This window comes from Chelon labrosus, assembly GCF_963514085.1.
Source record: "Chelon labrosus genome assembly, chromosome: 21".
NCBI lineage: Eukaryota > Metazoa > Chordata > Actinopteri > Mugiliformes > Mugilidae > Chelon > Chelon labrosus.
In genome coordinates this window covers 4,604,935-4,632,449 of record NC_140354.1, presented here as the reverse complement: position 1 = coordinate 4,632,449, position 27,515 = coordinate 4,604,935, and the positions used below count along the sequence as shown (strand labels likewise).

At 45.1% G+C, this 27,515-nt stretch overlaps 1 protein-coding gene across 8 annotated transcripts; it reads left to right on the top strand.

Moving 5' to 3' along the window:
* Window positions 1-299: 299 nt before the first annotated feature.
* Window positions 300-27,515, top strand: cdk12 (cyclin dependent kinase 12). Of its 8 annotated transcripts, XR_014699687.1 has the most exons (22): window positions 301-1,109; window positions 1,184-2,438; window positions 3,160-3,855; window positions 4,230-4,409; window positions 4,501-4,640; window positions 4,738-4,908; window positions 5,765-5,954; window positions 6,740-6,796; window positions 7,096-7,197; window positions 7,704-7,781; window positions 7,860-7,976; window positions 8,068-8,199; window positions 8,322-8,545; window positions 8,702-9,124; window positions 10,617-11,133; window positions 17,129-17,252; window positions 17,780-17,863; window positions 18,022-18,155; window positions 19,432-19,575; window positions 25,810-25,873; window positions 26,171-26,483; window positions 27,418-27,503. XR_014699687.1 is itself a non-coding variant. In XM_084570136.1 (14 exons), exons 1-14 carry the CDS (start codon window positions 1,258-1,260, stop codon window positions 11,015-11,017), a joined length of 4,092 nt encoding a protein of 1,363 aa, XP_084426262.1. In that variant the 5' UTR covers window positions 301-1,257; the 3' UTR covers window positions 11,018-12,220. The 8 variants fall into 8 exon arrangements, 1 of the variants encoding a protein (XP_084426262.1); XR_014699686.1 differs by having other exon boundaries at window positions 300-2,438; window positions 8,322-8,533; XR_014699685.1 differs by having other exon boundaries at window positions 301-2,438; window positions 26,171-26,274; window positions 27,418-27,515.

The window sequence follows — 27,515 nt, the reverse complement described above, 5'->3', positions numbered from 1 at the left end:
ATACCATGAATGTCTGTGTCATACCAAAATGTAGTATAGCTGGCTTAACCTGCTGTGCACCATAGGTTCCCATATGCAGACAGCCAGTCAATCCACAAGTAGTTTAAGAGAACTCATATTTCTATAAAATAATAATGATAATAATAAATTAAATTTTAAAAAAGTCAGTGTTCTTTTCCTGCCGAAAATCAGATTTGTCTCGACTGTCTCTGCTGTTTCTTGCGTGATTAAACTTTAAAATCCGGTAATATCCAAACCTCGGAACCTACTATTTGTTACTTTATTCGTTTCAAACGTGTCATCGAAATATCCCGTGATACTTAACTTGTTAAACCAAATTCTTTACTTCGTCGCATTGGTATTATTATCTCATCATTTTGCGTCGCTGTCGCGCCATCACGAGTGCAGTAGGCGGGCTCTTTGCTGTGATAGGAAGTTGCTATGATACGCCCCCGATTGACAACGGTCCGTCTTCCGGTTCATTCCGCTGTGCGCAGAAGTTGCTAGTCACAGGAGCCACAATGGCGTTTGTAGTTTCCTTCAGATAGGGCTGTGGATGATATTAAATCCACTAGCATCGCCCTAAATATAGGCCTGGTTGATTTCCAGAGCCATTGATAATAAACTGGAACATCTACTGCACACGAAAATACTATGATTTCTTATCAATATTGAATTTATAGGGGATAAAACTTACATTAAAGGGAACATGTAAACAGTACCAACCGGGTCAAGTTTTCATTTTGTTCGAGAAACGAGCGTCTTTTAATGAAGACATTTGCTTGTTTCTGAATGCTAAGACCGTAATTCTGTGGAATAAAAACACCTTTACTTAACTTGGCACCGGACAAGGACAGCTTTCACAAAGGGACTTTTTTCTTTTTTTACGAGTCGGCTCGCTAGCTGCCGAGCATTAGCTAGCATTGCTAGCTAAATTGAGACGGGGGCGATACCACAATGCTCCGATATTTTGTCGGGATCCTTTTCACTCACTGACTTATTCTAAGTACAAACTTCGCAGCACTGGAAAACCACCCTGGCATTTTTCTGCTTTGACGAGCTGTCCTGGCGATCTCAATGGAATGAATTGGCGCTGAGGAGGACTGGACGTGAGCGGCCTGCTGTGTTTATTTTGTGTGTATTCTTGTCCTATTTCTGCTTAGTAACACTTGTTTTGGAGTAGCTACTGTGCTGTGAATGAATTGCCTTGAACACCGAGGCCCAGTCGCAGTAGAGGTACTGACGCCGGCGTGAGGGATGCCTGGGTCGGACCGACACCATGGGACCAAGAGGAAGCCGGAATCTAGCATCAGCGGAAGGCCACACCAGATCCAGGGCCCGACTCATACCTCTACAGGAGACATGACGAGCAAAGACGGCAAGGTGCAGTTAAAACCTTCAATGTCCTCTTCTTCAAAGCGAAAACGGCATAAATCTACCAAACATAATCGTGAGACCTCGGCTGTACTGGGACCTGAAGATTCTACCCTCGGTGATACGGCGCCTCCTGGTGTCAATACGGTGAAGCCTCTGGTCGAGTACGATGATATCAGCTCCGACTCGGACACTTTCTCGGACCCACCGTCCTCCAGGCCTTCTGAGATGGGGGGCGGGGACCGACTGGATATCTCACCAGACTACGAAAGAGACGATATTGTCACAGAAGCTAGCAGTAGAGAGAACAGGGGGCACAGACACTCCCGGAAAAAGTCCAAGGACCCTACTAAAGTTAGAGACCCTGGGAATGGGGAACATGGGTACAAGAAAAAGAGCAGCAAAGACCGCGAGAAAGGTATTTCTGGAAAGATTAAGGAGAAGGCTGTCCCATCAGGCTCCTCATCCAAACGCCAGCTTCAGGCAGAGGGAGACTCTAAACGTGGGGAGCTGATTCTGTCCTCCTCCCAGGTACAGCCTGCAGCCAGTGTAGGTAGCACCACTTCCTCCACATCTTCATCTCGCAGCAAGGAGAGCAGCCGCTCAGGGAAGTCTCGCAAAGAGAGGCAACAGCGAAGAGAAGGCCGGGGAGAGGGAAGCCACACCTCGTCCCAGAGGAGCCGGGCAGACAGGAGCCACCACAAGTCCTCCAAGAGCCACAAGTCAAGCCCCAAGGGCAAGTCTTCAAGTAGGGGAAGCCCTCGCAGAAAGGGCACCAGCTCTGCTTTGTCACCCAGTCCCAGAAGAGGAGCTGGCAGTGAGAGTCCACTGGGTAGTGGGTATGGGCAACAGGGTGATGACAGCTACTCCCGGCGGAGGTTGGCCCAGCAAAGCCCCAGTCCCTATGGCGATATGTCTCGCCGCAGCCGTCAAAGATCAGACAGTCCCTACGGCAGCAGACACAGGTCCTCCAGCTTTGAGAGGGACAGCAGCCCTTATTCCAGGAGACGCTCCATCAGCCCCTACGGTACCCGCAGGTCCTCCAGCGCCAGCCCTGTGTCTCGGTGAGTATATGCAGCAGGGATTTCTAAAAATCTTTGAAACCCTATTGGTGAATATATTCCAGAAGTCAAATTACACACAAATGCTGGCTGGCAGCATAAGTGCAGAATATCATAGATCAGTTTACCCATCAAGCCATATCTGATTGCAAATTCCAAACAGACATCTTGGTGTTTTATGACTGCTTAGTGTAAATTCAAAGTTAGGTAGGTCTGTTGGCCTCACAGAGCCCTTCCTACTCCAACTATCAAAAAGGAGCTGGTAGCAGGAGTAAGATTATAGGTGATCTCCATGTTGAAGTTTTCCCAACAACAAGCAAAAGGGTGATAAAAATATTCGGACGTGATGTCAAGGCATCAGATACTGTTGCATTTTTTATACACGAGATATAAGGCAACTTTAAAATAAACGTGGGCAATTAATGGTGGTTGTGTTTCACATTATTTTATAAATAATAAGAAAAGTTAGACTTAAATGTTATCATATTTTTCCCACACTACACAAAGTCTGTCATCACTTCTGGTTGTCATTTTTGGTTGAAGGAACAGAACTGCATGTCTTGGGAGCATCTGTTGTTTCACAGTTGGCTTGTCTCTATAAACTTCTGTTGCTTTCCAAACGTTTTATTTACTTCCATGTGATCAGGGGCCATTTTATTTTGTGAGTCAGCAGTTTTATTCTGTTTTCTTGTTCTAAATCTTCAACTGTATTTGTTTTACCTAGGCGCTCAGGCCGCTCCAGGAGTCGGTCACCTCCGCACTACTCTTCCTCTCGTCGCTCCTCATCTCGTTCCCGCAGTAAGAGGCATACTTCCTCTGGTGGACCAGGGGGCAGCTCTCATAGTAGCCGACCAGCTAGCCGATCTCCTCCCTCCTCCCGTCTGCCTCTTAACTCCAGCTTGGGAGCAGAGCTGAGCCGCAGGAAAAAGGAACGCCAGGCTGCTGAGGCAGCTGCTCGTGCCAGTGGTGGTGGTGGTGCTGCGTCCCCACCTCCGTCAGTTCGCAAAGTGGCAGGCTCTACATCCTCACGGCCTTCTAAAGCCGAGGCTTCTCAGCTAGAAAAAGACTCGGCAGCAGCAGAACCTCAGCCCCCAGCAGCCGCGCAGTTACCCCAGGATGTTCCCAATGCTGACGATCAGGTTGCTGCAGCTCTGCTTTCTACTTCCACCGCCTCTCCTGCACCACCTCCTCCACAGCCTTCTCCTCCTGTGCCACCCAGTCCAGCCACCCAGGCTCCACCTCCGCCACCACCTCAAGCAGAAACAAATATTCAGCCTCCTACCATCTCCTCCACATCCCAGGGCAAGTCACCAGCTTTGTTGCCTACTCGAAGCCCCGTCCGCCAGACCCCACTCCACAAGACATCAACTCTGCCACCCCTGCCATTACCACCTATGCTACTGGGAAACGCTCAGGACAGGTGAGGAAACCCAGTGCTTGCTCATGTCTTGTATGTCGTGATTGTCACACGCCACCACTAAAATCATCACATTTTGTTGTTTAGCAGTCTAGTCTAGAAATATGAAGGCATTGCTTTAGATATGAAACCTTGTGTTGAGTAAGCGCACACATCTGGATAGAAGTGACACACTTACTTGCTCTGTAGTCACAACCTGCAGAGTAAAAATGGTGAAATTGTTTTGTTGGGGACACTCAGCCTGCCTCTCTTTATGACTTTGGTACACAAGGTCACACTTGGTACAACTCTGCTACTGGTACTTATCAGTATGAATATCGTATAAAACTAAATGCCCATTTCAGTTTTGTCTAAAACTTTGTATTTTGTGCTCTCAGTCCAAAGAAGTCCACCCCTCCTCACAGGCTATCAAGAAAGGAGAAAGAAGTTCGCAGCCGGCCTTCCTTAATCGACCTACCTTTACCTCCCACCTTGGCTGGAGGAGACTCCTCACCCCCTCAGTCCCCCATCCGCCAGCCTCCTCCGCTACCCCAGACGACCCTTAAGAAGAGACCAAAGTCAGTGTCTTTGTTTACTCATAGTTTCATACTCATTATGCTGTCGATTCCACGGTGAATCTAAGCAACTTTTCATTTTGCTGGTTTTCAGGATTTGCTGCCCGCGATATGGTGAGCGTAAACATAACCTGAGTGACTGGGGCAAACGTTGCGTAGATAAATTCGATATAATTGGAATCATAGGGGAAGGCACCTATGGCCAAGTGTACAAGGCCAAGGACAAAGACACTGGTGAGTGAATATTGTCTAATTTAAAAATTATTACTATGACTGTGTTTTTTTTGTTTTTTTTTTTAATTAAATATGTGTGTTACTCCAACCATACCAGGTGAACTGGTGGCTTTGAAGAAAGTGCGCTTGGACAACGAGAAGGAGGGTTTCCCCATCACAGCCATCAGAGAGATCAAGATTTTGCGGCAACTCAAACACCGCAGCGTTGTCAACATGAAGGAAATAGTCACAGACAAGCAGGATGCGCTTGACTTTAAAAAGGATAAAGGTAAGATCCAGAAGTCTTCTCTCAATGCTAGAAATAATGATAATCCTATAAAGCAGAAAGCCGCGGCTCTGGTGCCGGTTGTCTGAAACTGTCAGAGGTGTCATACTTGTGGTTCAGTCAGTGACACAGTGGAAATATCTTCTAGCAGCTGTCAGTGTTGAGACACCAGCTGTGACAGCAGTGATAAGGCCATAGTCAAAATGGTGCCATGTCTGAAAGCTGGTCATCCATGGTGTGAATTTTTATTTCCTTCCACTAATGCCTAAAATTATAATAAAATACTAACCTGAGAGAACACCGTGTTTTTAACAAGCGTAATATCACTGTCCAGTATTTACTATTGTTGTTGTCCTTCCTAACACATCAAATATCTTTTACAAATATAATAAAAACAACTGTTTCAGTACATTAGAAATTATTTGTAACAGGATGTTTTAAATCAGTTCTCAAACAATATGCATAAAAAAGCCAAACAAAGATATGAATCTTTTTTTCCTTCTACACCTCACTCATAATACACAGCCCATAAAACAAAAGAAGGGATTGAAATAATGACTATATTTGTTGTGGTTCGACAGCATATGAGGTGGTCACAGTAACGGTGCACTTAAGCAGTCCTTCTTTGAAGTTTCATCCCACAGTGAGCACTGCTGCAAGTCTTCTGCTCTAAGTGGCTTCCTTATAACACTTACAAATTTCATTGTGCCATGACTGGCATTCACAGTTTCAGTACTCAGAGAAGCATATTTGAGGTTACAGTTCCCGAGCTGGTCAAAGTACACCTTAACCCTTTCCTCACATCCCCTGTTATCTAACCAGCAGACCTGTGGTTTGTGTGTGTATTTGCACTTTTTAGGTGCTTTTTACCTGGTGTTTGAGTACATGGACCATGACCTGATGGGCCTGCTGGAGTCGGGCCTGGTCCAGTTCTCCCATGAGCACATTCGCAGTTTCATGCGCCAGCTGATGGAGGGCCTGGACTACTGCCACAAGAACAACTTCCTGCACAGAGACATCAAATGCTCCAACATACTGCTCAACAACAGGTAAATAAACCAAAGACACAGTCCTTGAATCCTTGGAGCTTCTATGATCTGCAGCTAATTGGAAGTGAGGAATTTACTAGTCACAACTGTTTAGTGTTGTGGGAATCACTGATAGTTTGTTTACTTCATGTCAGTTAACATCCACCTTAAAACATTTAAATACAGCTGCATTTTGTAAATACTGTCAACAACTCACCGCTGCTCTTAGTGATCAGATTGTTTCAAGGTGTCAGCAGGAAAGCAGATTACTTTGCTGCTAACTTAATCGGTCACTCCGTCAACTTCAATGACGGAGTACAGTGATGTCTCACAGATGGTTATTCAGTACAGTAGTGCATCCAATCTGCAACCATTACAGGAAGCCTGAGAAAACCTAGTACAATGATCTGCCAAGACTAAGAAGCTAATAAAAAAGGGCAAAGTGTGTGTTTTTCTGTGTAATGGAGCGTTTAGAGCTACATTGCTCATGGTTACTGCCATGCTACTGAACAACTAGCTCTCATTAGCTGTTAAAATTGCAACATGTTTGACCAATCTCTTTCAACTGTTATCTTCTTAAATTACAGCGTGCATTTGACAGTATCAGTATTAGTGAGGTGGTAGTGGTATCATTGTTTTGTAACATTAAAGAAACACAACAGAAACATTTTGAAATGCTAACTTGTTGATTAAAATAATCTTTTGAGCCACTCCTGTTGTATTTTACACTGCTGTTCTCAGTGTTTTCCGTTTGTCGACGACACTTGCTTCTAATCTCCGTTGTCCATCTGTGTTTCTTTGTGCAGAGGTCATATCAAACTGGCTGACTTTGGTTTGGCTCGTCTTTACAATTCAGAGGAAAGGTATGATGAGTGCTTGTGTAAATATACACACTATTTGCAGAACATATCTAGCTTGAGAGTGGAGAGTGAATACCAGATTTGATTTAAATGTATGATTAAACATGTTTATAACTGAATGAGTAATTCAATTAATCATTGGATCTTAATTCACTTTTTTTTTTTACTATGGCTCTCCACTAGATGGAGCTGTGTCTCAGTTATTTACAGCTGCAACGTTCGTGATTGGGCACTTGGTGGTGATAGATGCTGCATGAATGTGTACTGACTCTCACTCTCTTTCTCTTTTACCTTTTCTCCAGTCGGCCATACACTAATAAAGTAATCACACTATGGTACCGCCCCCCGGAACTTCTGCTAGGAGAGGAGAGGTATTCTCCAGCCATTGATGTTTGGAGTTGTGGGTGAGTTGTGGTGGCACATATAACCATTCATAGTCCCTCTTTTTATTATTATTATTGTTCTCATGTAGGCTCCCTGTCAGAGTGCTCGTCTTCCCTTTCAGTATCCTCCTGTTATGTGAAAGCTTCTAACCCACGATGGTGTAAATATAGAACAAATGCACCAAATGTATTTTTTCCACAGTGTAAGCAAATGTTGAGAGGATCTTCACAGCACACTAAGTCTGTTTCTTTTATAATCATGAGATACTGTGAGGACTAAGAGGCAATTTCAGCTCAGTCAGGAATGAGAAAGTTGATTTCCTCCTTACCTTTTTGCTGTGTTTCCAAATTTATCTTACAGCATGTTATGCAACAACACAATTTTTTGCATTTTTGAATTTATCTGTTCATCTATGATTACTATGTCAGAATCTGAGAGTTTAAGCTTTACCTTACTGTGTTGTTGTATGGATCTTGGCAGTGTACATTTTTAATACTTAATGTAACTATTGTTTGTCTCGGCTCAGGTGTATTCTTGGAGAGCTCTTTACCAAGAAGCCCATCTTCCAGGCTAACCAGGAACTTTTACAGCTGGAACTCATCAGGTAGGCTCTCTTGCCAAGCGCATCAAATAACTATATCAGTTCCACTATTGATGTACTTAACCCTTGCCTTTGTTTCAGTCGTCTGTGTGGGAGTCCCTGCCCTGCAGTTTGGCCTGATGTCATTAAACTACCCCTATTCAACACCATGAAACCCAAGAAGCAGTACAGACGGCGACTAAGGGAGGAGTTTTCCGTGTATGTGGCCTATACTACACTTCCATAAAACAGCTGTGATCAACCTTTTTGTCTGGTTCTGCTGGTGAAATATCTCTTCCCTTCAACATAGTTTACCCGCTCCTGCTCTGGACTTGCTGGACCGAATGCTGACCCTTGACCCTGCACGCCGCTGCACGTCTGAACAAGCTCTCTTCAGTGACTTCCTGTGTGACGTGGAGCCCAACAGGATGACACCACCAGAGTGAGTAGCACATTAGAATAATATGTACATCTCCGCAAATCTTATTCCTGCAGTTCAGTTTCATTGATGAAAGAAATGTATTCATTTTTTACAAATGTTATATCTGCCCCCTCTGTGTCCAGTCTTCCTCACCATCAGGACTGCCACGAGCTGTGGAGTAAGAAGAGAAGGCGTGCACGTCAAAGCGGGCAGCCCGAGGATGTGCCTGTGCCCAAAGTGCCCCGTAAAGATCCGACCGGGACCTCCAGTGGAGAGAACAGTCGACCCCAAAGCAGCCCAGCTGGAGCCCCACCACCTCCCCCAGGAAAACCACCCTCCACAGCCAGCTTAGAGAGTGAGTTGTCAGGTAACATAAGATAATATTTGCATTTTATGTTTCAGTGCTTTGCCTGTACAAGGTAGGGAAATTCTCTCATTCTGAGAGAATGATAACCATTTCATTTATCACCACTTTTTTTTTTCTTTTTTTTTTTTTCCCGGTTGTGTGAATGTGTGTGTTCAGGTCTGGGAGTGGCTGCAGAGCAGCTGAATCAGACAGAGTTGGCAGTGCTGCTGAACCTCCTCCAGGGACAGACGGACCTCAGCCTACCCCAGGTGGCCCAGGTCCTCAACCTCTCTAATCCAGAGACTCTCAGCCAGTTGCTGTCTGCCATCAGTGAGGGCACTGACCACCAGGGGGCTCCAGAGGACCAAGCCCAGCCTGCTACCAGGTCCCAGCCCCCAGAGCCGCCTCCTGAACCTCAGGAGCTTTCACCGACATCTGGAGACCCGCCCCTCAGCCAGGAAGACCAGGCCAGCCTGCTTGCTCTCATTTTGGGCCACATCATGAAGCCACAAACCGAGGAGCAAGGCGATGAAAGCAATGGCGTTCAATCAGAGGAAGCACTATCGCGCGGTTCGTCCGCTTCTACTACTGATTGCAAGGGCAAGTCTGGGTTTAGTCTTTAGAAGGTGAAATAAAGGGGGTACCAGGGTCAGTTTAAAATCACAGGAATTAAAAGAGCAGGGAAGGGAACAAACTGAAGCTGACAGAGTTTTACTACTCAAGATTCCTATATACTATACATCTTAGACTATTTGATCTACAAAATCAATTATCCAAATAAATTGGCCTATTAGACCTAACATACACCCTGTCCTCCCAACATGCCAGTGACACAAACCACCTTCCTGTTTTAGCACCCAGTATAGAACAATGCAAAAGAAATCCCTAGAAGAATGTCTGTTGGGCGTTGGCTGTCATGTGACCTCCGGTGACCAGGTAATGGTCCGGTTCACATGGACATCACTGGTGTCCTCAATAAACCAGAAGAAAGCGTAGTGTTCTACACAGAGTACAAAAGGTTACACTGTATTGTTCCCACGTTTCTCCCTCTTCCTTGTTTCTTCCTCAATTTTTTTTTTGTTTCGTTTTTCTCTGTCCCATTTCCACATGTGTTTTTTCTTCCTCACTTCATCTTCATTTCAAAGCAGGTGTCATGGATCCTTCACAGGAAGCGATGTTGCTTTACACAGTCTGTAATGTCAGCCTTTTTATGAAGAAAGTCTAATAAATTATCAAGTGAAAATAAATGTTTTGAATCTTTAGCTCTCACCTGCATGTGTTTCTTTTAACATTGGTTTGTCACACACTTTTCTTTTGTTAACTCTTCACTCTGGGTCAGATATTAGTTAAAGATGTGATGAGCACGTTGAATAAAACTGTTGACTATGTTGCTGACACTGAAATGGTAACGGTCCTGGTTATTTCACTTGTCAGAACCTTACAGTATTGGTGCACTGCATTCGGTTGGGGGAAAAACAGACTACCCTGATTCTGTAATATTGTCCTGCTCCTCACAATACTTAAAATCTCCTAAATAAGTCACACTTTCTTTTTGCCCAGTTTCATATGACCCTTTTGTACGTTTTCACCCAGGTCCCTGTATTTCCCCCTTGATTTGAGGTGCTTCTTTGGGAGAGGGGGGTTGACTCTGTTGTGCATACAGTCATGCATTTTGGGCTAGTTTTCACTGATAAAAATGTAATAAACATCTAAACAATAGTGACCAATCACTTGCATGTGACTTGAAAAGGTGCATGGTTGAAGTTCCTCATAGATTATGGTAACAGACCGTAAAAGTATTTTTTTTGTATAATATCAACACTACCATTGTAGTCTCACTAATTCAGCTGACTGCAAAAATACTGACATGTTGTAAAACCATATTGTACTGAAATGTACTTGTACCTCTCCTCCCTCTTGTGGTGAAGGTAGGAATATCAACATTGTGTAAAACTGTCAGGCTCGTTTTTCAAATGCACGTTGGGTGTAGAAGATTCTAAACGAGATTAAGCATTGTTGTCTAGCTAATCGATATGTGGTTGTTAAGTATGCTTGGATGTCTAATGTATTCTGTCCTGTTTATCCCCTTCAGATGGTGCAGTGTCAAAAAGCAAACCACTTGGGGCCAAACAGGTGCCTTCATCCAGTGAGCAGCGTCCACCCTCTCCGCCCGGGCCTCCTCCGTCTGCTCCTCTCCTGGGAAACTCTCAGCAGGCCGGGTCAGAAACCCAGGCCAGCAAGGACATCAGCCCTGCCGTGGCAGCCGCCTTGCTCCAGCTCATCTCCCAGCAGGACTCGGACGCTGGGGCGTCTCACCGCAGCAAAGATCCTTCTCTGGCGGCGGATGCGCCACCCCGCGGAGAGCCCCCTCCGCCCTGTTTTTCAGACTCGCCACCTAAACCTTCAGCAGCAGCGGAGGCCCCAGCAGGACTTGTGACAGCACAGTTTCCCAAGGACCAGGATCTTCGCTTTTCCCATGGAGCTGCCCGCTGACTCTCAGTCCCCTCGTAGGGTGAACCTGGGTATCATGGGACAGCTCCAGCAGTCCTGGCCTGAGGGGGGAATGCAGAGGGACACCTACAGAGTATGACTTACTGGACCATGAGCAGGTAGTGAAAGTTGAATTAAAGATTTTGAAAGTGAATGTCTGAATGAAAGGGTCTTTTCAGGTGTGGTCATGACCATCTCTGCCCTCTGAACAAACCATCATGTTTCTTTTGTCTTGGAGTTGGTCTGACTTGAAGCAACCCAATTAGCGACTCCTCCCCTCTGGACTTGAATGAAGTGTAGCTTCCAATATGAGTGCCACGCAGCTGATGCTCAGCTTTGAAAGCAAGTGATTGTCATGTCTGCTGCAGTGCACACTCCTAACAAGTTTACCTGTGTTCTGGAGACTTTTCTGTTGCATTCGAGCTCTCCTGTTTTCAGCCTTGTGCCTCCAATGCGACCCCAGCCAACCCTGAATGAATGCTCTTCGGCCTAGTGGGGAAGTGTGGGTTAAGATTCTAGTTTGGGTGGCCCTTGTGTACATTCATAAGACTTTTTTTTTTTTAGTTTTAGTTTTATTTTACCCAAAGACTGTTTAGGCTATCATAATCTGTCCTCAGCCCAAATGAACTGTGACTTTGCCCACCGGAAGGTATCGCTCCTTTACATGCAGCAAACATTTGTGTGGTAACAAGCCTACGCCTGCAGTGATCGTACTCATGTCTCAAACACAGATTAAACCACCACATAGTGATGGACCGCTTCATAATACACAATAATGCACATGCTCTTCTGCTAGTATAAAGCTACAAACACGCTGATCTTTCCAGCTTTTTTCTGGTGGGCTCTGAAATCCTCGTCTGATGCGTCCGCCTCCCTGCCAACTTTTGCAACAAAAGCTTTTTCTTCCTGCGGTTATTTTCTTTTGACAAAGAAAATAATACACTTAAAATAATAATAATAATAATAATGGTCAATTGTTCTGTTTCCCTTTTTTTTTTTTTTTTTTTTTTTTTGCTTTGGAAAAAGAAAAGGCGGGAGACAACGGTTCCGTGTGTCTGTAAAAAGAACGATTTTTGTAAGATGTGTTTTCTTGGTTCAGTTTATTAAAGTTATGTGACCAGCTGAACTGTCTCTGTGTCAAGCGGCCACTAGATGGTGGGCATTAACTCCAGCTGCAGCTCGGTCTGCAGGAAGTCCACACAATCCAGACTCCACATATTGAAAATGAAAACTGAACTGCAATATTTATTTATTCTATATCTTATGCTCGGATATCTCATAATGGCTCGTTTTCATTCAACAGGCTACTTTAATAGTCACTGATCACACAAGTTGACAGAATTAAAACACATTATACAGTAGAATCAAATACTATTAAAGTGCAGTTTTTTAAAAATCATTTACTCAAAGTAAATAATTCACATTTACTTCACTTACAGATGCACAGTAACCAGTCTGCAATCATGGCTTGAGGTAATGATCAAGTGAGCTGTAAGATATACTATATTCCCTCTTGCAGCCAACTAACGTAAAGTGTGTGTTGGTTACTTCACCACTTGGGTTGATCTCTTCATGACGATCCTGACAGGCAGACAAGGATCACAAACTGTAGATTGGCAGGTTCATGCAGACTGGCTGCATGTGTGCACAACCTTGCACGTTTGTGTGTTTTTTTCCTTTTCTTTTTTTGTGCTTCTCTGTGTGTGTGTGTGTGCTGGATTGGCTTCATGCATACCCAGACCAGTTCCTCACTTGGCAGGCTTACAGAGCCGCTTACCCCTCTGGCCCACCAAGCAGCTGAGCCCTCTGGGTGAGAGATCCTTTCAGAGTGTAGGCAGTGGGAGGCTCACCTGCCCTCTAGCACAGGCCCAGTGTGAGTGAGATGAGACGGTGCTCTGTGCGTGCGGGTGAGGGCGTGCACACGTGCATGTTTCTGTCTGATGCTTTTGCCCGTCGGGACTCCAAATAATAGTGAATGTGCCCGCGGGGAGTTTCCGCGGGAGAAGTGGTGGGCAGTGCCAAGTCACAGAGACTAGACGAATAAATCAGGACTGAGGAGTGACGAGAGGGAGGTGGGCGAGGGCTGTGCCATCAATCAGGAAGGCACCTTATGGGGAATGCCCATAAATGTGCCATGTTGCCAGTCTGAAGCGAGCACTCGCCATGGCAGAGACGGGCGACGGCAGCGTTCAAAATGGAGCCTCCATTTTGGATGCCTGCACTTCACTGTCAGCTGCAGTGATTTTGGTGGACGTCCAGACGAGGAGTGAATTGACTGACGGGCCCGTTTCAGTCAATTTACGCCAAGTGGTATTCATGAAATTGGATTTTTTTTTTTCTATTGCTGCTTGGTTCAGTTTTATCAGGCTCTATGTTAGATGATTATTAGTGCACAAATATGGAATCCAGCATACTGTGCCATAATCTCAGTAGTACATTTGGAACACGACAACAAACCTGGCAACCTGGAAGAAACATGCATGGACCCCAAACAACAACAAAGATGATATAGGAATGTTAAAGGCAAATGCAGATGCCAGTCAAAATGCCACAATGCCACTTCACAGCTGTATTTAGTTTTCCCTTTTGTAGAGAGTCTTGGCTAAAGCTGAGATGCCGCTGTTAAGTATCACTGGCATTTTCAGATTTCCACAGGCCACTGTGTAAGGCGCTATGTAAAACGCCCAGCATGTCAATCTGCCTCAACTTACGGCACATAGTCATTTGGCAGCAAACTCAGGATGCAGGAAGAAATTGGGCTGGGGAGGGAGAAGATTGATGGACTCAAGGTTTTGGATTTGGAGATGCAACTGATGCAGGCCTTTGCAGACAGGATATAACTACAGATGCTGAAGCAGTCGCTCATTTTTACTCTGATAGATGTCTAGATTCATTTGAACATATAAAATAGTGCGTACATCGGTAAACATTACGCATCTGTCGCTTTACCTCTTGGCCCATCAGAGCAGGCGTGGGTTCTTGCATGCGTGTGCAGTGTTAAATCTGGGCCGCTGTCGTCTCTCTGAGCCATGCTTGCTGTTGAGTTTGATGACTGAGGCTGTTTGATCAGTGACTATGTGCAAACTCGATGAGGGGAGGCAGGGACTCCCATAGAGCCACATCTAAGACACACACACACTCATTTAATTCACAAAAAAAAAAAACAGCCAACGTAAAGCATGAACTATTCTGTAAAGAGTTATAGAACGCTCACTTTTTGAAAAAGTGCTGGCTATCTCCACCCGTCCACGCATGTCGTTGAGTGAGACATTTAATTATGAATGCAACTTGGGTCGTGAACAAATTGTGCTGTCTTCATCAGATCCTTCCCTTTTGTCTTCTCTCAAACGAAATTTTAATGTCAGCCATTTCCTTTACGGCTTACATCTTTATTTATGTGATATTTCAAAAATTGATTGACTTCATCCCGGCCGTGATATACGCTTTACTGCTGCAACAGCGTGCTTTATTGGTGCCATAACACCATCTCTCTTTCTTCTCAGTTTATAGTTTTGTGGGAAACTGCCTCCACACACACAGACACACACACACACACACACACACACACACATGCATTACTTCTCGATTGCTCAACAGCAGTGAGGCCAGGCGAAGAGTTTTTAGGAGGCTATTGGATAGGACATGGTGACACAGTGTTGTTTTTGTATAAAGTCATTTGGAATCTGGAATGACAGACACTAAAACTCAAGGAGGGATGACTTTTAAGAATCATTCTTTGACATTTTTTCTTTCCAAAGACAAGGCGCCCTCTCTGCGTGATTCTGCACTTCTGCAAACCAAAGTATTTTTTCCCAAGGTCTCTTCAATTCAAAGAGCTTCTTGAGCTAGGCAACATTATTGTCCCTGTGTGTCTGTCTGCGCTGATGCTGCCACTTTAAGGGCAGAGGGACTGCTGGGAAAGCAGTCAGCGAGGGTGGTGGAAGAGGAGGAGGAGGAGGAGGAGGAAGGGGGGATAGTGTACGGGAGGGTGGGTGTAGAGTGGGGGGACGGGCCCTGCAGGACCATTTGTGCTGAAGCTCATTTGCGCAGCGACACTTAATTGGCTACAACAATTAATTAATGTGTTGGAAAGTTGGCACAAAAAGTTCATTTAAGAGGGTTTTAATAAGCAATTAGAGGAAAAGCAGCGAAGAGGGGGAATTACTGGAGAGGAAAGAGAAAAGCAGAGACGGAGCGAACGTCTGGCCACCAGGAGCCGTGCGTGCCCCGCTGTAGCTGGCTGCAGCGCTTTGTCTCTTCCACTGACCCTTCACTTTTGAAGAGCTGATGAATGATTAGGCGCCATTGTGATCCCATTATATCTGTATCTGAAGCTCTCGCTGCAGCTCGTAAGTGGACTTGAAACCCATGCTGCCCTTATATTGTGTACATATCAACCCCGGTGGCCCCTGCTGCCCCTCCCTCCCCTACCTCTTGTCCCAGCGCCCAGTGTAAAATATCGCATGACTAATGAGTGGAGCAGGTTGGAATCCTGGGGAAGATGTCCTTGGAAGACGAATGCATTTTCAGCAGAATAATTAACTTAATTAACAAATTCACATGCATATTCATCAGCCTATTAATGTCTGCTCCGCGCTGCTTGATGAGCAATGCAATAATAACCGTTTCATTTGCATATTTGCGTTCGCACTCGCACCCTTCTCCAAATAATTAAAATAAAGCCACGCAGTGTAAACTCAGAAGACGAGCAAGTCACTTTGCCTCACGCTGCGTCTTGCAGCCACTTTCCACCTGCAGAACACGCGCGGTTGCACACACACATCCATCTCTGGAGTGTGTTTTTCAACTTTGCTGCCGAGCTACTTAGACTGGAAGTGTGTTTGACACGCTCTCTCTCTCTCTCTCTCTCTCTCTCTCCCCCTCTCTCCCCCTGCCTGCACCTCCAGCCTCCTTCCAAACATCACTGCGTCTCTCTCTCTCTCTCTCTGCTTCCTCTCGTGCTGCTGCAGCTCTCCTTCCTGTTTGCTCTCTCCACACTTGTTATTTATTCATCCCTATCAGACTTGTCTTTAATTTATTTATTTCTTGCTTTTGAAGTTTGGCTTGTCTGCCTGTCAGTGTATGTATGTTTTTGTTTTTTTTCTGGAGAACTTGAATCCGTGCTTGTGGCTGCGTGAGCACTGCCGACAGTGGAAACCAAAGGAGCGTCTAGCAGGGATTGTAATAAACAAATAAACGTGCAGCGTCCCTTTATACTTCCTTGATCGCAGTGCATATCTTAAGATCTCATCTTGCGGAGCTGCGTGTGCGTGCGTGTGTTTTCTTTCAAACCAGATTTGTATTGTAGAGTAGCAGGGACGCTGCCTCTGAGTCTGTCAGCTACTGTCAGTGATGAAATGTGTGTCTGGGAGCGAGTGTGTGTTTCCTGGGAGGCTGTCAGCGTCTTAGTCTTTCATCCCCGTGTGTGTATTTGTGTTTATCTCTTTGGATTCCACTTGTACTGTGTCACTGATGCCCCTTGTATGTGTTTGCGAGCTCCTCTCCAATATTTCAGATGACAGTGACGTGAAAGAGGAACGTTCGTGCAGCACTGAAGCCGGTGCGCGCGGCGACTGCGTGGGTGTCTTTCGTTGCCAAATTTGAGGAGGGGGGTTACACCGGTCGGTGGGTTTGTGAAACCAAGACATTGTGTGTGTGTGTGTGCGTGTGTGTGCGTGCTGCCAGCTTGTGCTCAGACAGCAGCAGTTTGTGGAGCAAGAATTAAAAGTAGGGAAAGATGCCAAGTGAGTCCCTGGAGACAGATATAGGGGACAGAGAGAGAAGAAAGAGGAAATAAAAAGGATTTAACTCACACACGGAGTCACTCACACAAAGAAAACTACCCTGCTAGTAGCCATCACAAAGCAACACATACATTTAAAAGAGGCTTTCTTTTTAGAGTGGCTTGGTGTAATAAAAAAAAAAAAAAGATGCCTATCTTCAGTATAGCAGTCATGTCTTCATCATAATCATCTCAAATGCAACTGTAATCACAAGCCTAAAGGAAACACTCAACCCCCATGAAGATGTCCTCAACACAGATTGAGACAGATCTCTCACCTTTTTGTCTCCCTGTCCACTTCCTCCCTCTCCCTCACTCTGTCTCTGTCTCAGTCCCAGCCTGGTGAGGTGACACCCTGTGTGCAGTGTGACACCAGAGCCGCCACCTCCCACTCCCTGCATCACACCTCTGCCCCCTGCTGGGCCGAGCCCGTCATGGCACCCAGACACCAGGCCGGTCTGTCCTCCTCCGCTGGCGCAACACAAAAAAAAAAAGAAAAAGAAAACACTGACAGCACTGAACATCGCCTTACATTCTGTCACGCATTCAGTCAGGCTCCTCCATATGCAGCTATCAGTCAGTTTGGATTTGAGTTTGGAATACCTCTGGCTTGTGACCCCACACGCATGAAGTGGACAGGCCCATACTTTTAACAAACTTACATTCAATAACACAGTGTTTTGTTTTAATATGTCCACTTTAGGGTGAATATATTATGCATTGTATCATAATGATGCATGCATTAGATATCCAAATATCTAAAACTATTCAGTAGAAAAAGCACAAGACACCATTTTTTTTTTTTTTACATTTTGACGCCTCAGATTGTTTCCTTGTCTCTGATTATTGTTATGACCAAGAGTTTCCAAAAATAAGGGTTTATTTTACTTAAAAAGGCATCTAAAGGCAGCATTCTGATGCCACACTGAGCATCGCCATAAAAGCGAGGTGACGTCACATTCATCTGACCTTTTATTTTGCAGCACCTCAATATATGCTGCGAGCACCTTGACCTTCTGATGGAAACAACAATGGAAAAAAATCTTCTACAAACCTGCATTGGTCATGTAAGCTTTTATTTTTTTCTAAATCACAACTTGAAATAAACTGGAGCCACTTATATAGTTGTGTTCCACACATGCTCTAGCAAAAAAGAAAAGATAACCTCAAATTAATCTTATTTTTTTAACGTTATTTTTATCATTATTTATATATTTGTTTGTAGTTGTAATTAAGAAGAAGGAGTCAAACTAAAATGCCAAGGCTTCTGAAGATGACATCTAAAACAATCCAATAAAAACAATCTTCTGCAACCTTTGAGGAGCGACTCAAGAAAGAAGGCAGGCTCCTATAAAGGAGGTCAGTTAGTTTCATGTGTCATTTTTTTCTACTAGGTTTTGCATTTGCGTTTTCCGATTGCTTTATATTTAGGAATTTGCCACCACTGGTCACCTTGAAGCAACACACTTGACTCCTTGACCCGGTTAGTTGTTTTGCTGATTGAAGGGAGGAGCCATACAGTGTGTCTGATACGTCAAGGTGAGACCAGATGAGAATTCAGTGTCTTGCTGGTGATACTTGACCGCTTCTTTTGCATACCTGTGCGTGCTCTTATACCTGCAGGCCTTCTGAGTCACCAGGCGTGTGTGTCCAGCTATGCAGGCCAGTGGCGAGCGGGGACAGAGCGATTGAGATATAGAGCATTAGTTGGTGTCAGGAGTAAATTAGAGGCCAGATCTGTTTTCTAATCAGAGCACAAGCACCGTGTTAGAGGAATTAGGGCGACAGCTGCTGGGAGCTTTTTATTCCTCTCTCTCTCAGCCAGAGACAGGCAGACCCCAGCTCAGGGACCACCTCTTTACCACAGCCACCTGTCAACACCGGCGTGCATACGCGTGTGTGTGCATGTGCACGTTTCCACCCCCCACCCCCAACACACACACACATACATTTGTCATGCGTGCTCGCATACATGTGAACGCACATCTAGTGCCACGCGAGCCTGCACACATGCTTGCATACAGACACACAAACACCGTCTGGTACACTGACCTCCCTCCATCTCTGAAATTAATGACAGTGCAGGTTCCGTGTGCACGCAGCCGCTTGTGGTGTGTTTATGTTTTGCGACAAGTGTGAAAGGCCCTTATGAGATATCAAATTTAGATAAGGTGGAGCGGTGGGCGGCCTTGCATATGTCTATTTACTATGAATCCCAGCAAGGGCCTTAATCCTACAACAGGCCGTTCGTTTAACACATCAGCTTTACAGGAAAGAGGAGTTGTACGAATTTGACATTGGTAAACAAAACAAACGTAAACAACTCCTTTTTTTTAATTACACTTTAGAAAAGACACCAGAAGTTAGTGTGAAGGTGTAAATGAACTGGAGCGCAACTAAAATGGCAGGAGGAATTGCACTTAAAAGCCTGTGACTCCTATTATTTTGGCACCATGAAGCAGAATACGCAGGAAGTTCACTTACAAATTCATTCAGTTTTCCATTACGACACATGATAACCGATGTTAGTAGTGATGACTGCCGGTTCAGAGCATGATGGATGATACCAGGGATGAATAAATGAATGTCGTGAGCTTCCTGCACTGATTTTTAATTTATTTATTTTTTTACCCAGCAGACATCCCTTGTGGGCCGGATTGTAGGAGGGTGAGAGGTGTAGGAGGTGGCATCGGGATTCACACCGTGTCACACACTTGCCTCGGAAATGTCACCTCTTTTTACAGATCAGCCACATCCGTGGAGTTTGGAGTGTTTTCAGGTAGCGTGGGGGAGCAGCTTTGGGACATTTGTTGTTGAGTTTGTCGGTGTAATTAATGGCAGAACAGAGCGTCTACATCCTTGTTATTTTTATTCTGCTTTATAGATACAGCAGGATGAGGTCACTGAATAAATCTTATTTTGAAGATGAGTCAAATGTTTTCCAATACTAATTATTTATTTTTTTTAATTGTGTTCATCCTTTTTTTTTTTCTTAAAGACTATTAGGGCTGTACTCACATGCTAAACATACGATTGTCCTTTAAGATGATCCTTTAAGATGATCCTTTAAGATAATCCTTTAAAATAATCCTTTAATTTATCCCACAGTCCTGCACTTAATCATCCTTCATGACTGTTCTAATGTTGAGATTATGTCAAAACAGCACCAGAAATGTGGTAATTCAACTCAAGTTTTTCCTTTATGTAGCTTAGCTCACTGACTAAAATGGGCTTGTCAAAATAATAGAAACACGTGCCAATACAACACAATATAATTCAATGGTACTACAAACCACGGCCTCCAAAATCCAAACACAGTTGAATTAACACCTCTCGAAGTTATTTTAAACAAATGCTTAATTCCATACCCTTCACTGAGCTGAGATTTAAAGCAGGACTGTTATATACTGGAATGTATTCATTTGTGTACCAAATGAACTAGCAAGTGAGTGTACGTCACAGAGAAACTTTTGTCCATGGAAGTCATCACTCCTTCTCCGCTCTTCTTTTTCTTAATTCAGGGGATTCTTTTCCCGCCATGAGGTATGATGCAAACCTTCCTCCACTCCCTCTCTCCCTTTTCATGTCTCTGGAGTGTGGATTTTGGGATCTTCCAAATCTTTTTAGCTAAAAATTGGACTGTGCGCTCTGCAGGCTTCTGACACTTCACTTCCATCCATGTTGCGCTCATTCTAAACCTTCATTGTTTATGACCTGCCAACTCTCCCGTGCACATTTTAATCTAGATATCTTTATTTTATTCATTCATTTACCAGAAATTACTCTTTTAAATCAAAGCCCTCCGCCGAATTCCTTGTGATCTGTCAGGCTGAGGTGTAGAGTTTGGATAAGATGACAACTTTAGTGACATTTGCACCAAAACCAAACATGGATTTAAAGGAACATTTAGATTTGGACATAATCACATGTTTCCCAGCCTTATTGTTTACAGCTTACCAGAGAGTCTGAGTAAAAAATAACTTCACACCCACTAATATTACATCACACTAAACATAACCTGAAAGCCCAGTAGATACTCAGCCATGAACACAAAAACATTTATCATGATTGGCTGTTGAAGTGTCCCGTGTTAATAGTAAGTTAAACTCTCCAGTCTTATACTGAGTCGGATTTCATAACGCGCTCATTGCCTCTAACTTCACTTTACGTGACAGTCTTCTGGCTTTGGAGGCTAATTTGCTATTGGCTGGAGTCTAATAACAAAACACGTGCACGTCTTCACCCACACACACATGAATACGCTCTCCTCCTCTCACTCTTGCACATCCCACACATGTGCACCGCCACACAGTGTCATAAATAGACAGACAGTGCCAATCTGAGGCCTGGACCGGAGCCAGCTCTGCAGCAGCTCAGTAGTTAAATTATTAACACCAACTGGGAGAGAGACAAAGAGAGGAGCGGATCAGGCGGCTCAGCGGAGAGGAGATCTGGAGAGGAGAAAAGAGGAGGTGAATGGAGACAAGCTAGACATCAGAGGTGCTGAGGAGGGTGGCTGTTTAGGCGGCGGCCCGTGGAAAGATGAGTGGAGACAGGAACTTAGCAATCATGCAAAATATAAAAAATATCTCTTTGATTTTCTGCAGGGCGGGAGATTTTGGGATGAGCACAGACAGGATGTTGGTGAGACGAAGGTAGAGAGGTGGATGATGAGGTTTTTCATGGATGGCGGTGGAATACTAATGCTGCCGGAACGAGTGTGTTGGTGTGTGTATTTAGCAGAGCGAGGGGAGGGGAAGAGAGATGGAGAGAGATCTGGGGATGTTGGTTCTGATCCAGAGAGTTAATGTTGCGCTCATTGATGGATAGAGTGCCAGGAATGAGGCTCCATACTCACACAAGATGGATGGAGCATTGCTCCCTCTCTCTCTCTCTCTCTCTCTCTCCCTCTCTTTTTCTGTCTCTCTCTTTCTCTCCCCTTCCTTCCCTCCTATAGTTAGATGTCTCTCATCATGGTTAGTTCTCCTTTTCAAAGCTAAACAGTGATCAGAGAGCTCAGCCACAAAGACACCATCAGATCCCCAACAGCAGCAGCAGCAGCAGCATGTGTATCCACAGAGAGGTTTGATAATTCGTCCTCATGTTCGCTACCCCTGTGGCATGGTGTCTTTTATTGTGTTCTGTAAAAATACAACAAAATATAGTGAGTAAGTGTGTACCTGGTAAAGCTAGTTTATACTGTGATCTAAATTTAAATTTAACCTATAAGATAGGGACCTACTGTCATTCCCAAATTCGACATGATCAACGTTATTTATACATTTCTCATAGTGGTAAAGACACATACTGACACTTTAAGTAGGAGGACAAGCACTAGTGCTGGATATGACGTGTGTGTGAGAATCAGAAACAGACAGAGATGCATGTCTGTGTGTGAACGCGTCAACCAAAAAAGTAAAGTTCAAAACTAAAACGTGCGTTTGGCTCAGTGTGTGTGTGTGTGTGTTGTGCGCAGAAGTGTGTGTGAACAAGTAGCTTCTGAATGCAAATGAATGTTCTGCAAAAAAACAAATGGGAAGTACACGTGTTTTATAGTGGGAGTGCGTGCATGGACGTTCAGACTGTGTGTTGTTTTTATTTATATGTGGAACTAAAAGCCTGTCTGTGTGGCTCGTACTGTTCCCACCGCTCACACACACACACACACACACACACACCCACACACACCAACACACTTTCCCCAGCTTCCTCCTTTATGGCAGGGGCATCGGGGGGTGAAGTGATCTGTGCGAAAGCCTCCTGTTCTATGCACCGCGCGGCTGAGGCAGAGGGGGATTGTGGGTAGCTGCTGTCTGCAGGGGTGGGTGGGGGGTGGAGTTAGTGCGGAGGGGAGGGGGTGGATGGGTTGCCGGGGCGGGCGGCAGCAGATGGCGTGCCACACTGTGAGGGCCGTCGGCTGGCATCCAGAGGAGGAGGAGGGAGGTGGGGAGGGGAGGGTAGGAGGGAGAGTAAGGGGGTAGAGTGTGGTGGTGGGGTGGGATGGGGGGGGCAGAGATTGGAGGGGCACTGCTCCCAAAGTGCCAGCAGGCATCAGGAGAGAGAGAGTGAGAGAGAGAGAGACAGAGGTGAGGGGCTTTGGTGGGAGACAGGCTGGTAGACGGGCAGACTGGAGGGAACCCACAGACTCTGAGATTAGAGCTTAAGCAGGGCTTGGGAGCAGGATTTCATTGCTAATTGCATCCACTGAAGAAGAACCAAAGCGACAGATTTGTCTTTGAACCCTAATTCGCTAGCGACTTTTGACCTATTCCACTTCCATACAGTGTCGCCCAGTGCCCGCCACCGGGGGATTAGCACGCTGGGCCAAAGAGAGGTCCTTCGGTGGCATATTGTTGTCTGAGGATTGCCACCGATGTAGCATGAGGTTGGCATGTGGAGGGCATCGGGTTGGCATATGCAGTGTGAGGAGTTGACACAGGGTCTGCTCTGATGTGACATAAGTTTGGCAGGCTTGGCATCAAGGTGGCACAAGACTGGCACCGGGTTAGCGAGGGGTGCGAATGGATAGTGTCTGTCAAAGAGGTTACGGATGTGCTCAGTTCCTGGGCTTTGTGAGTCTTCCTCTGATGCAGACAGGCGATGGTAAAAGACAATTTTTACATCCTGTTTGAAAGTCAACACTCCTGTATGTGAAGTTTACCAAAAATGTTTGCTATTACTGATATAGGAGATCATTTTACTCAATTTATGTACTGAGAAGCCTTAAAGAGGAATTACCATTTTTTTGCAACCTGGACCTTATTTCTGGCATAAAATACGATCGTTTACTCACCCATATAAGTTTGGTGTCATTTGGAGTCGTTTGGACGATATTTAGATCCGCGTATATCCATATAGTGGGAGTGACTGGGGCACCGAAACGCAGCCTCTAAATAACGCATTATCTGCCACGAAACTCATTCATTTTACCAATATTTTGTTATGATACGCTAGTGCTATTCCCCGTTGAGTCTGGAGTTACCTGTTATCTATTCACGGAACAGCACTAGCGTATCACAACAAAATATTTGTGAAATGAACAAGTTTCGCAGCAGATGTGTTATTTAGAGGCTGCGTTGCGGTGCCCCAGTCACTCCCACTATATGAATATACGCAGAAATAAATATCATCCGAACGAGTCCAAATGACACCAAAGTTATATGGGTGAGTAAATGATCGTATTTTATGCCACAAATAAGGTCCAGGTTGTAAAAAATGGCAATTCCCGTTTAATGTATAGCTGCATTGTGTTGTTTCTTTTCCCTAAAACAGTAGTGTGAAGAGTCAGAAAGCGTAAGATATAAGATGCAAACGTGCTAAGAAAGTGTACTTTCTTGCCACCGCTGCTTTCTGGCCTCAGAGCTGTTTATGTTTACGCTTTGAAACCCATGTCGCTGTCGCTCGGGAGATGGCATGCGGGATCTAAATATTTCATTTCAGTCTTTGTCATTTCGCATTCATACGTGCACGTGGCATTCTAATGCTAACCCACATCTTGCAGACTGCTTCAAATCTGTGCTAGAAAAGTGTGCTAAATGCACTGAGTGCTGGCTGGGACACACTCCTGGGTCAGTCAGGTTGACCTACTTGGTTCACACGTCGCCCTGCTTCTTGGACTGTTCTTCATGTCATGCTTGATCAAGGGGAGGGATGCTTCATTTTCCTTGTAGCAACCTGCAACATGCGTGCACGTGTTTTTGATCAAAGAAGTTGAGATGTAATTTGGGTCACGGTCCTGGGAGCAGAGCAGGTACGGCTGCTTTTGGAGGTGAACGGATCTCTCTTTGTATTCACCGCGAACGCTCCGCATTACCTGCAAGTATTGTTGAAAATGAGTCTCTGTCTCCTTCTAATTAAGGTGCGGGTAACAACCAGCACCTTCAGCAGAGCATGCACATATGCAGACAGACACAACACACACGCACAAACACGCACACACACACACACAGAGAAATCACAACCGCTGCTTCTACCACAGAGAAGGGTTGAACAGATGTTGAGGAATTTAAGATGCAAAAGGGAACTGGGACTCCCCCCCACCCCACCCCCTGCACACACACACACACACCCACCCTGTGCCCCACCTTGCTGCACCCCCCCCCCCCCCCCCCCCCCCCCCTTTTCACATACACACATGCACTCAACCAGTTTTACAATCTTCGCACACACATGAATCTACATATATTACACCTAAAACTTGAGGATGCATCTTACTTGTCTCTACACCTTTTCACACATACGGATGGCCCCACATTAAAGTGCACGTGCACAAAACCAGACACACATGCGTGCACGCATTGTGGCCCACATCCCCCTCCAGGCTGGCCCTGCTCATAAGGGGCACCATGTGGCACTCTATTCCCTCTGGCACGAGACAGCGACTCTGCCAGCTCTGCATTGTCCTCTGCCCGCTGGAGAGCACGCGCCCTAACCACGGACTCTCTGTCTTCATCTCTCTCTCTCTCTCTCTCTCTCTCTCTCTCTCTCTCTCTCTCTCTCTCTCTCTCTCTCTCTCTCTCTCTCTCTCTCTCTCTCTCTCTCTCTCTCTCTCTCTCTCTCTCCTTCTTCTCTTTCATTGCCTTTCCTCTTGTTTACCGTACGCGAACTGAGATCGATGTCGTTTGCTTGCTTTCGGCCCCCAAAGTACACCGAAGCCCTAGATGAATGGGTGTGTGTTTGTGGCAGACCACTTTGGGGAAATCTTGTTCATGTGGCTTTGTGTCCCCCAAACTTTCTGACCACCATCCAAAGTGAAGTAGTAAATTATGTCCTGGTGTTGATGGTTGATAGCCTGGATCTCAGAAAAGATAATTTACCAAAATAAACTAGAATAAAGCCCTGCGATAGACTGGCGACCTGTCCAGGGGGTACCCCGCCTCTCGCCCGATGACAGCTGGGATAGGCTCCAGCAGACCCCGCAACCCATACAGGAATAAGCGTTGGGGCCTCTATTTTTGGCTCTCTTGCACGTGTATCGATTAAAGCTGAAAATCTCTGCATGTTGTGTTTACAGGTGGCTTTGCTGGGACATCGATGTCCACCGACATCAGCTCAATCATGGTCTCTGATTTCAAGAGGTAATCACATTTTCATTTACCCAGTTTAATATAAAGATGTCATCTGTTCTATATGTCTGGACCACTTTATCTCAGCAGAGCTTTGAAGATTGCTATTTGAAGTGTGGTCCAAATACTCTCACACATTTAAGGAGAAACTTTTATATTTGTATATTTGTTTGTGGTTTACATTGAGTCTACAAAAGGTTGATAATGTGTGAGCTGTTAGTGGCCTGCACTAATTAACAAAAAGTCATCAGTTCCTCAGCGAGAAAGCCACGTGTGTGATGCTTTGATTTCCTCTCTCTTCTTCCTCAGGTTCCTCGGAGGGACGCGGCTCAGTCCCTCCCTCCACCGCACAGCTGCTGCGAGGAGAGAGGGGCTCCGCGGGGCTCTGGGTAGCCTTAGCTCTCTGTGCTTGGGTGAGAATTAGCCAGCTTTAGTGCTCGCCTTGCCTGCTAATCCCTTAATCTGGCGATGCTGAGGAGGAAGGCTTTGGAGGAGAGATGGTGTGTCAATCCGTGTCTTCACATCTCTCTTGGCACACCGAGGCACAGACGAAGCTGGGAAAAGTTTGCAGCTGAGAATTTCGCTGCGCTTTAATGAATGAGGCGTGATAATTCTCTTTGATGTATGTCATCTCCAAACTTTTGGCAATGCCAAATTGCTCTTTTTAAAGAGCAATTTGGCATTGCCAGATTTATTCTAATACCTTCATGTGATAAATAATAAACAAATAATAATAGTTACAGCCCATTTTAAGTGCTTTATTTTATTTATTTGTAGGCAAGGGTGAAGTTGCTAACTTTGACAAATGATTATCTTATGTAGACATCTCGTAATTATGAAGCAACACTAGAGTTATATTTCTGGCCACTAAAAATACACTAAAAATACACAATTCACATTATTTCTGTCTCTTCTAACTGATCCGTTAACTACTATATCCCCCCAAAATGTCAGTTGCCACAAAGCAATCCTGCAGACTTCTGCCATCTTGGGTTTGGGGGGTTTGTTTTCTGTCACTGACAGTTAAATTGACATGAAACTGATTTAAAAAAAAATAATAATAATAATCTCAGCTCACCACTGTATAACAAAGAGCTGCCACATGTAAATCAAAAAATGGTAACATATCAACAGTTTTGCACATTTCTTTAAAGGACAAGTGACAGTTGCCTGATGATTAGGTGAATTATACTCTGCTAATGGCCTATGAATAACAAAGCATCCCAACATGTTAACATTGTCATGAAAGCAATAACACAGAGGGGAATGAGGGCCAGCCTGGTACTGATTGTGCAACCACACGGCAATGAATGGCTAATGTGCTGGTACAGAGGAGACGTTAATGCCATCCTAATTCCCCTTTTGCTCAGCGCGAGGCACTCTGTCCCGAGCCTGTTAATCTGAACCCTTTAAGCCTTTAATCTGAGAATCTTTTACACAAACACACCCGCGCACCGACACACACAAACTGGCACTTCTTTGTGGCAGCACATACCTGTCACACCTCTCTCTGACTGCCCCTCTCTCTCTCTCTCTCCTCTCTCTCTCTCTCTCAGAGACACATGTGACATATTGAGTGCCTGCAGCGAGATTCTTCCCCATGAGCGGCATTCCAGAGCAGGCCGTCCCAGGGGAGCGCGAGAGTGGGGCCGGG